The sequence below is a fragment of the Ictidomys tridecemlineatus genome, chromosome 1 (assembly GCF_052094955.1).
Source record: "Ictidomys tridecemlineatus isolate mIctTri1 chromosome 1, mIctTri1.hap1, whole genome shotgun sequence".
NCBI classification, from domain to species: domain Eukaryota; kingdom Metazoa; phylum Chordata; class Mammalia; order Rodentia; family Sciuridae; genus Ictidomys; species Ictidomys tridecemlineatus.
The window spans coordinates 256,958,697-256,969,305 of record NC_135477.1 but is presented as its reverse complement, the minus strand read 5'-3'; the positions used below and the strand labels follow the sequence as shown (position 1 = coordinate 256,969,305).

The following is a 10,609-nucleotide window of genomic DNA, read 5'->3' as shown; positions in this document are numbered from 1 at the left end:
AGAACTATTACAAATAGGAGATTCAAAATAACAAGTATTCATTATATTCCTTTATTGTACTTGATCAATTCTGTTTGAGGTATAAAAATTCCTATGACACTAGTAATAAATTAATTTTAAGTTTACCACCCATAAAATTATACATGGTATCAGGAAAACCTCTGAGCCTTCTCAGAGCACCAGTCTATAAACATAATTCTGCAAAATGGTTAATTCACAAATTATCCTCTTAAACTATGTCTCTTAAAAATAAGTCCTTTCACTATCTGAGGCATAAAGCCATTGTTCTTCCTTGTTACCAATGAACAGTGGAGTTTTGAGGAAAGAGCTTGCTTTGTAGATACTCCACCATTTCTTGTCTGGACTTGAGCACCTCAATCTCATGATAGGGGATCTGTGAAGGAAGGACAATGAAATGGTCATGATACTCCCCAGTCCCAGATGGCTTCCTGTTTTCCCACACCTGGCTTCTCACACCCTACCCCACATAGGAGTAGGCTAGGAGGGCACAGGCCACAGTGGCCTCTTCCTCCTGTGTGCCCATGCCTGGGGCAGTGCTGGCCCTGGGGAGGGGCCTGGGAAGGGCACACTGGATACACAAGTGGGTTGTCCATATAAGAAAAATCTCTCCAGTTAGAGCCCACGATGCCTACCAAAAGCAAGCAGGAGACCGGGATCAAGTGCTGCTTAGGTGGGCCTGGCTGGGGGCAGATGAGTGCCAGGTCCCCAATGTCAGAGCTGGAGATAAGCCAGACAGTGACTGAGCCAAGGGAGAAAGGGGAGAGGAGGAGATAGGTGGGGAGGGCCTGGGGAGGGGGGAGAGAGGTGGGGAGGGGGGAAGAGAGGTGGGGAGGGGAGAGAAGTGGAGAGGGCCTGGGGAGTGGGGGGAGAAGTGGAGGGGGTCTGGGGAGGGGAGAGAGAAGTGGAGAGGGCCTGGGGAGGGGTGAGAGAGATGGAGAGGGCCTGGGGAGGGGGGGAGAGGTGGGGAGGGTCTGTGGAGGGGAAAGAGAGGTGGAGAGGGCCTGGGGAGTGGGGGGAGAAGTGGAGGGGGTCTGGGGAGGGGAGAGAGAGGTGGAGAGGGCCTGGGGAGTGGGGGGAGAGGTGGAGAGGGCCTGAGGAGTGGGGGAAAAGGTGGGGAGGGTCTGTGGAGGGGAGATAGAGGTGGAGAGGGCCTGGGGAGGGGGGAGAGAGGTAGAGGGGGTCTGTGGAGGGGAGAGAGGTGGAGAGGGCCTGGGGAGGGGGTTAAGAGGTGGAGAGGGCCTGGGGAGTGGGGAGAGAGGTGGGGAGGGTCTGGGGAGAGGGGGAGAGATGGGGAGGGGAGAGAGAGGTGGGGAGGGGAGACAGTAGTAGAAAGGGCTGGGGAGGAGAGAGGTGGAGAGAGCTGGAAACTGTGGCTGGTTGTGGGCAGACTGTGGAGGGTTTTGAGTGCAAAGTTAGAGAGGAATTTTACTTTATCCTATGAGCAATGTAGAAACAATGAAGGTTTTGTTCACACATGCATAATAAATTTTACAAATCATCTGTGGATATGTAAGATGCAGTGGAAAAGTCACCAAATAGGAAACTAGAGATCAGGGACACTCACCCTCATTCCCCAAGGACCCCTCCCAAGACGCCCTCTTACATAATCTACAATGAAAACGCAAAGGTCTTACTTAACCAGTAGGGTGGATGAGGAGCCCGGTCTTAATGGGTCACCTTGTCTGGTTTTTATTCATTAAAGCAGAGAGAAATGAAAATAAGACATTCCAATGACTTAGTGGTTTTAAAAGCAGAGTTAGGCATAGCTTAAAAGGAAAACAGGAGCCCTAATTTTGAAAAATCAGTGCTCTGAAACTCCTTGCAAAATAAAAGACAAAGAGATTTAAGACTAATCAACAAAAATCATAGAATTTAAACTAGACATTAATATTCTTGGTTCACTGCTCTTTCAGACCACTTGGTACTGGTACAATTAACCAAAAGGGAGAGTGGGTCTGAAAAACCCTTGAGCAGAAAATGCCAGGAAGGCCTTGAAAATGAACCCCAACCTGGCTTAATTTACAGATAGATGTAAGCAGCACTTAACTTGGCCATTCTTGGTTAATGCATATAACAGAGAAAAGAGAACTACAGCTCAAACCTTTCAGCAGCATCCCAGGAAATCATATAACTAGGGATTTTCCAACAAGACAGATCAAGCAGGGCAACTGCAGACCTGTAACTAAGACTATTTTTTCCTCTGGCTTTCCTATGTTCACCCTATGAAGCCCTGTTCATGTTCCCTTGAGAAAACTCCAAATCATTCTGGTTTGGTGCTGTCTGATTAAAGAAATGCTGTTTACTCAAGTAACTGTACTGTGAAGGTACAATTTGAAACTTTGCCTATAAAAAAAGCAAATCTGAATTTGGAATTACTTGTGGAGAAAAATAACAGGTGACACCATACCTGAACAACTTGGTAACCCAGTAATCGTAGATGTCTTTGTTTGATAGCTTCTCTTCCTAGTAAGTGTTTGCTATTAGAGCAAAATCTTTTTGGACCATCAATGCACAGTGCTACTCTGAGAAATCAAAAGAGAAGAAAAACTAAATTTGCAAAACAATTACAGCTATTTATATATTTGTAGTTATCAGAATTTAGTTAGGATTTGACTAGTCTTATATGATGATACTATTTTAAAATAAATCATGAATGTCTTTTAATCTGTTGGAAAAGTAATCGGTTTTATTAACATTTACAAAATATTACAAGGACTTTTCAAACATGATGTGCTGGAAAGTAGTATCTTAATTTCCAGAATTATGTCTATTTTTTTCCACCTTTTAAGAAAAATATCAGTTTACTAATGTTGACAAGTCATCTAACATTAAAACCACAACGGTTTCCTTTACCTTTTATGGATGTCTTCATCAACTGTGAATGGCAATACAAATCCTTCTTCATCTAACTTAATTTCAACATCTGGTGAGAGAAGAAGGGGAAAGTTCTTCTGTGATACCCTTACACATACCCTGCTCCTGCACCCTCTGCTCTGCTGAATCTCCCCACACTGCACTTATCAGTGGGCTGAAGGCTGCAAAGTAATGACCACAACCAACAATGGTGAGAATTTTAATTTCATCCGCTTGGGGATCAACCAAGTCAGCCTTAAATTAAGGAGGCTCAACCACACTGAAGCAAAGAGTGGGTTCTCAGGTGACCTGTGCATGACAAGAACCAGGCACACGTTCCTTTTCCTCATATGACAAGGCAGGATCCTTCACTCCAGAAAAGAAAGCCCTGCAAGCTAAGGGGCCACCCTGTGCTCCTCAGAACTTTCTGCTGCATCCTACACTGCCTCCGTGGTGGAAGCCTCCTATGTTCGGCGTGTGGTCCTTGAGCATGGACAGATTCCCTGTCCTCCCCTCTGGAGTGCTGCTGTGGCTTCTGTAAAAAGGGCCCAGAAGAAGCTGTGGAGTGCAGTGTGATCACTGGAAGCCTGTGAACCACTCTCCTTCATGATGTGATTTTCTCTCACTGTCAATTTAGAACCGTCAGGGCACAAGGACCTGCATTCTCTACTAAGCAATACCCAAGAGAATCTCTGCAGCAAGAAATATTTATATCAGCACTGTCCAATCTGGCAGGCATAAGCCACATATGGCTACTGAGCACTTCAAATGTGGCTAGTGTGACTGAGAAATTGAGTTTTTAGCGTTTTTAAATATTAAACCACCATACACTAACGGCTATTGTATTGAATAGCATGAGCCTAGATTATAATAGCAGCTAATAATTACTGAGCATTTATTCTGCTCCCAATATTACAATTTAATTTAGTCTTCAAACAAATCTTTGAGGTCACTATTCTTTCTCTCACTTTAGAGATGAAGCAGTAAACAGAAAAAGATTAAAATACTCTGCCTAAAACATTCTGCTACTATGTGGTAATTTGGGAGACTCAAACCCAGATGGTCTTGACTCTTTAGCCCTACTGTGAACCCCTGCTTTCAGGGAAGGGACATTTGCATTTTGCATTTCCAAAGACCTTCTATGGCTACTACGGCCCATAGATATCTAAAGAGGATAAATGCTTCTAACAGAACTCCCTGTACTACTTACCTATCGTATAACAATAGGGTGTTAATACTTTTGAAGCAAAATATGATCTTGCTCCTAAAAGGTCAATCAGTCCAATCATCACAGATTTATAAAGATGAAAATCCATAGGGGTCTCCAGGGAACAGCATGGAGTAAGAAATGATTTCACTTGGTATTGACGAAATAGTTTGGGACCCTAAAAATCATACATGCAAATATAAGAAAGAAAAACAAGATATAAAGCATATAATAAACTGAAGCCTCCCTGGATATAATCATTTCATACAAAATTACTTCACTGGGGCATGATATTTTTTCCAGGACTTAGGGCATATATCTTTCTTGAAATGATAATGCATAATTCTTATTGCAGTTTAAATACGTTTTAATAAATAGCCTCAATGGTCACATAAACCAAGAGATGGTAGGGAGGGAGGAGGGAAAGAGCAGAAACAACAATGCCCACCTTTGGAACTCCTAGAATTGCTTCACGGGCCTTCAGTACTCACTTCATGTTGTAACAGTGGAAAATGACATAAAGGTGATATTTTTAACTTAGTAAGGAAAGAACAGAGATGTAATAAATGCTGGTGATTTGTTGTCCACGTGGAAAAAAATGGAAAAGAACAAAGTTAACTATCCTCCATGACAGATCACAGCACATCCCAGTCTGTAGACAGTGACTACAGTTAGGCATCCTTGAACACTGGCAGGACAGAAGAGTTTAAGTGTGCTTTACACACACACGACACAAGAGTTTAAGTGTACTTAACACACAGGCAGGACAGAAGAGCTTAATTGTACTTAACACACACACACACACACACACACACACACACACACACACACACACACACTGGCAGGACAGAAGAGGAAGTGTACTTAACATAAATACACACAGTGCATGCCTGCAAAATATGTGAGATAACACTTATGTTGATTAGATAATACTTAGACTAATAGACATTATGGAATGGCTAAATATGTGCATATTTCAAAATAACATGAATAAGATACATGTACATTTTTATTTGTCAATTAAAAGATCTAAATAAAAATAAATAAATTGCAGATATATTGACGATATAAGGAAAATATTATTTTAAAAAATTAGTAGGACATTTGTGTTGACTTAGTATTGGTGGATATTCTTTAACAAAATAGGAAATCCAGAAGTAACAAAAGACAGATTTAATTATTAAAAACTTCTGTACAGGGGGTTGTGGCTCAGAGGTAGAGTGCTGGCCTAGCACGTGCGAGGCACTTGGCTCAGTCCTCAGCACCACATAATAATAAATAAATAAAATAAATATATTAAAAAAACACAAATTTTTATACAGCAAAATGACAGCATAACAATATTAAATTAAAAATAGGAGCCAGGCATGGTGACACACGTCTATAATCCCAGCAGCTCAGGAGGCTGAGGTAGGAGGATCGCAAGTTCAAAGCCAGCCTCAACAATGATGAGGTGCTTAGCATTATTTAGAGACTCCGTCTCTAAATAAAATACAAAATAGGGCTGGGATAGGGCTCAGTTGCTGAGGGCCCCTGAGTTCAATTCCTAGTACTCCCCCCCAATAGTAATAATAAAAAATTACAAACCAGGAGAAAATATGTGCAACGTACATAATAAACAACTATTTCATGAGTCATTAAGAAAAGACAAACAGAAATGAGTAAAAGTGTAGAAAGATAATTCATTGAACATATACATGGCTAAAAAACATTTGAAAATGTGCTCGACTTCACTGGTCTCATTAAAATGCAATGTAAACTTCTAACATGAGAACAAGGGCAGGGAGTAGAGATCTAAGGCTGCAGGAGTTGGGGAGGCAGGCCACTGCTCTTCGGTGCTAGGGAAACAGGACATCTACAAAGAGTCAGGGGTGGGGGGAATCTGTCAGGACCGACCCCAAACAAATTCCAGGAATCTAGTTTACAGACTAAAGAACAAAAATTAAGACACACAACAATGTTTACTGGCGCATGTTGATAGGGCTGGAAAATCCAGGAAGCACTTTCACAGTGGAAAAGCAGAACGAATATCCTGAAAAAATCATGCCATTCTTAAGAAAGCCTTCGTTCTACAAGATGGGATTCCAGGAATGCCCACAATATCCTGGACACAAAAACAAATTATATCCCATAAAGAGAGAAAAATCGGAGGGTGTTTAAGTATTTGTATACATTTGGGTGCAGAAACTGCAGTTAACATTGTTCCTTCAGGGATGGAAGAAACTGGGGGTGACTAAAACTTATCTTTAAATATATTTGTGCTAAACTATTTTTAAAGAAAACAGTGGTGCTTTCCAAACCTTATTCATTATTCCCCCAAACAGACTTTTTAGTACTGCGTTAAGAGTACAAAGGACCAGGCAAGAGATGGGCAAGACTAGTGATACAATTTCTGATCCTACACAAGGCATGGGACAGTCATGGGGACAACCCACCTCAAGCACATTCCAGAGAAGAGTGAAATTTCTGATTTGGTTTAAAAACATACTGAGAAATAATCTAGATCTGTTCAGTCCAAAGATTCACATTTTGATAACCACAGCCACCAGGAAGTGCTGAGACCCTGAAGAAGTTCAGAGTCTAGGAGTGTGCTCTTGCAGCGCTTGATGAGACCTGCCAGGCAACCCTGCCAGACTCTGTAGGGTAAGGCACAGAAATGGAGCCAACTGATCCAAGAAAAGCCCATCTGGTGGCAACTCCCACCAGATAAGGGAAAGTTCTATTTTTTAATGAGGGTACTGAGAGACCTAAAGTGAAGGAATTTTAAAGGAAATTGGCCCCATAAGGAAACAAGGCCATACTGTTCATAGTCATGCTTTTACCTTATAGAAAGGGCACTCTAGGACTGAGGTTAGGAACAGTTGGGTCAGTTGTGCCATACTCAATCTGTCCAAATGTGACTCTTCACCTGAAATACAAAGCACCTCTGTTATTATTCAGCTTGAATTTGGGTAGGGTAGTGAGAGAACGAACATTATGAATATGAGACATTACACTCATGACTTCAAATGACTCTAGGGAATGAACTTGTCAGAATTAATTATGTCCTCTTCTTGCCATCAATGAAACTGATTTCCAAAAACCTAAGATCTTAGCTGCAGATAATAAATACAGGACAAAATACATTTAGAGAATTAGCAGAAATATTCTTTTAACCATGGACATAGAGGAATTTGATATATTTGGCTTTCTTGACTAGAATGCATAGCAGGCTGGGGGGCTCAGTTGGTAGAGTGCTTGCCTAGAATGTATAAGGTCTTGGGTTCAATCCCCAGCACACGCACGCGCACACACACACACACACCCCTACACACCAAAAAAAAAAAAAAAAACCCCTAATAAGTTTTAAAATAAGGTAGAGAGGTCAGACATTTCACTTAAAAAAAAAAAATAGTACCATCCTCTTAAAAAAAGTCACAGCTGCTCACTCAACAAAGGTTCTGACACTATAATAGCTTTTATCACTTCCATTACCATGTCCCTCAGGAACCCTGCAGTACCCCAGCCAGGCAGCAGTCAGGTATATCTGAGGCTGCTTTCCTCTCTTTGCACAATGTCCCAGCTCTGTGTTTACACTAGCATCTAAAACTTCCAATCTCACTTTCAAGAAAAAATGAAGGCAGAGCATTGCTGTGAAAATGGTACCGAGGTAACCTGAAAACATCACAAGTTCAAAGGTTAGTTATATCCAAGTGTCAGAAAGTATAACCAACTTGCCTTGAAGCTTTTGAAGAAAAAAAGGGCTGAATATTTTTCCCATGAAGTTGACTGGAGGGTGCGCAATCAGCGAACATGAATGGAGAAGTCTCAATAATGTTTTGGGTGGAAAATAATTGAAATGGGTGAACAGCACATGTTCTAGCTTCCTAAATAAAGCAGGTGCATTTGGTGGCAAATAATTTAGTTTTCCAAATGGCTCAATTAACTCAGAAATCTGACTAGGTGATAATTTTTCTGATTGGCTAACAAAAGTTTCTGCCACTGCATTGAGGATGGGTTCCGAAAGAATCAGCTTTCTGCTGCAGTACTCCGTGATTTTGCTGACAACATCAGCATCCAAGGTGAGGCAGAATGCAGCTACATGCCGCTCTAAGGTTTTGATAAAAAACCTGTCATTGTGTCCAAAATATATGAAAGCCTCTATGACTTTCCTGAGCTCTTCATTAGTGAAATGGGGAATGTGCCTCACAACATATTTACCCAATTTTATAACCAGAGGAAGTGCCTGAGCTTGATCTAGAACCACCAGAGCAGTAAGCATTTGGCTAATGGATTTAGGACTCAGGTAGGAAACTATTGAAAGGGAAAAGTTGTTTATCGTATTTAAAAATGTCTGGTGTTGGTCTACTTTTTCAGCACATGCCTGCAGTATTCTATAAAGGGCCACAATATCCTCCGGGGTAAATACTTCCAATTTTGCATCTTGCAGTTGATAGATAATTAGTTCTAGTGTCACACAACCTGGGCCTTGCAGTCTAATCAGACTCTCCCCAAGAACACAAAGATCATGCACTTCCAGGCCACCTCTTTTGAGACGATTCTGGCATTCTGCCACGAGATTCAGTACCAAGCTACTTTGAGTATCCACATGCAACCAAATCAGAGCTTGCAAAGCAGTCACCAAACCAGAGTTTGACAGCTGTGAGGGCTCTCGTTCAAATTGAAAACATAAAGCTTGAAAGACATTGCTCTCTAGTATTTCTTTGGGCAGCCTTTGATCACCACCTTTTTTCTCTACTTCACAGATCCGTTGTAAGGCTCCTGCAGCCATAGCATCAGGCAGAGTTTCCAGTGTTTTTATAAAACTCAACACCTCTTCTGATGAAGTGAATTCGTTTAGTCTCCTGTAAAATATCTGTTCATCCTCATTTTTAAGATTTTGTTCAAACTTGTTCCAGTCATGTACCTGAGAGAATGCTGGCTCACCAACTGGATGAAGTTCATTTCCATTTTGTAAGTGGAACTTTTTATAGCAGGCATGATGAAAATGGATCTTGAAAGGCTCATACTGTACTGAACAGAACCAAGGATGCAGTTGCTCTTTGGATACCTTGTGAACATGATTTATAGGATGATTTCTCAGAGCAGCCAGAGCTCCATGTATCCGAAAATCAGACAAATGGCAGAAGTTCCTTCGCAAGGTAATTAAAGCCATGCCATGTAATTCTCAGCTCTTCTGGACTTGTAAAATAAAAAGACAAAGTCAAATACAAAGCACATGACTCACTGTGTATCAATGTCCATGAAAAAAAGGATGGGTACTCCAAAACAGGGGTAAATAAAAATTTCCCACTTGTATACAAGCACTAGAAAGGTAAGTCTCTGTGTCCCAGAGCTTGGGAAAGTGACTGAGAGCAAAAACAATTGCTGTCACTTGTCAGGCACAGTTCCAGGTGCTTTATAGGTGTACTCACTTATACAAATTATCTACTTTTGTCATCATCTGACAGCCAAAGAAGAAAGTGAGGCACAGAAAAGTTACTGTGTCCAGTTTACACAGCTAGTGTTAAGAGGGAGGGGGCCACCTTATGCTTTGAGCATAAACCTGTAGGTGGCTGACATTTTCCCCCCCTTTTTCTCTTCCACTTTTCCACCTCCCTAACAACCGGGGAAACAATACTAACACTTTTCCTATCCCAGGCTAAGCACTCCTGTCTTCCACTGCCTGGAAGAATATCACTACCCACAAGAATAAACAAACTCTAAACCTGGGAACTGGAGCAAAGCCTCTCTCAAAGACATCTGCTGGATACTAAGTAATTATATCGGACTGCATTGGGATCCCAGCCCTTGTGTTCCTTTTTAAAAAGCCCTGTGCCCCCCTGGCAGGGGGAATCACAGCCTCCGGGACAGCAGTCCTCTGTGTTCCTCCTGGGCTACCAAAGCAATGAAACGCCTTCCTTTTTCCTCAAAGCCTGTCTTTTTTAGATCGGCGATGGAGCCAGGACCAGGCTTTGGGCATCGCGAGTAAGTGGCGAGCTGGGTGGGAGTCAAACTCGGAGCTCTTCGCCGCATGTCCTCCGGGCTGCTCCAGGGAGGGCTGCGTCGGCCAAAGGCGGAGCTCTTCAAATCCCGCGGGCCAGCTCGGGGAGGCGGGCCGTGCAGGGCAGGGGACGCGCGGCTCCCCGCGGGTGTCAGGACCGGGGAGAGGCGAGGGCTACCCCGGCAACCAGAGAAGAACAGTAAAGGAGACAACTGGGGAAGGACAACAGGGGCCGGGGGACCAGGGAACCCGAGCGCGAGGGGCAGACGAGCCGGGAGCCGGGGTCGCGTCCTCCAGCGAAGAAAGGACCCCCACGGGCCGAGCGCCCGAACCCAGCGCCGCGGAGCCTGTGGTTCTGTTCCGGGGGGCGCCGCACATGAAGGGCCAGCGGCCCAGCACTGTGCAGAGCCAGCCGAGCAGCGCAGGCGGAGCACCGGTGTGGACCCTTACCTGGCTCCGCCCGCACCGCGCTACAAGTAGCGGCAGATGCTGGACCCTCGTGGGTCCCCGTACACGAACGCCGCGGCGGAAAGAAGCAGCTTGGC

The 10,609-nt window shown here is 43.3% G+C and overlaps 1 protein-coding gene across 3 annotated transcripts; it reads right to left on the bottom strand.

Annotated features, from left to right (window-relative positions):
- Positions 1–37: 37 nt before the first annotated feature.
- On the bottom strand, positions 38–10,604 carry Fastkd3 (FAST kinase domains 3). 3 transcript variants are annotated; one of them, XM_040271647.2, is made up of 8 exons: positions 10,515–10,604; positions 7,799–9,262; positions 6,904–6,989; positions 4,085–4,259; positions 2,875–2,944; positions 2,429–2,543; positions 1,661–1,703; positions 38–394 (listed from the first exon to the last, which is right to left on the bottom strand). In XM_040271647.2, exons 2-7 carry the CDS (start codon positions 9,234–9,236, stop codon positions 1,695–1,697), a joined length of 1,893 nt encoding a protein of 630 aa, XP_040127581.2. In that variant the 5' UTR covers positions 9,237–9,262; positions 10,515–10,604; the 3' UTR covers positions 38–394; positions 1,661–1,694. The 3 variants fall into 3 exon arrangements, with proteins under 3 accessions (XP_040127581.2, XP_013218437.2, XP_077874590.1); XM_013362983.4 differs by lacking the exon at positions 1,661–1,703 and having other exon boundaries at positions 7,799–9,257; positions 10,515–10,603; XM_078018464.1 differs by lacking the exon at positions 1,661–1,703 and having other exon boundaries at positions 10,515–10,602.
- Between the last annotated feature and the right edge of the window lie 5 nt (positions 10,605–10,609).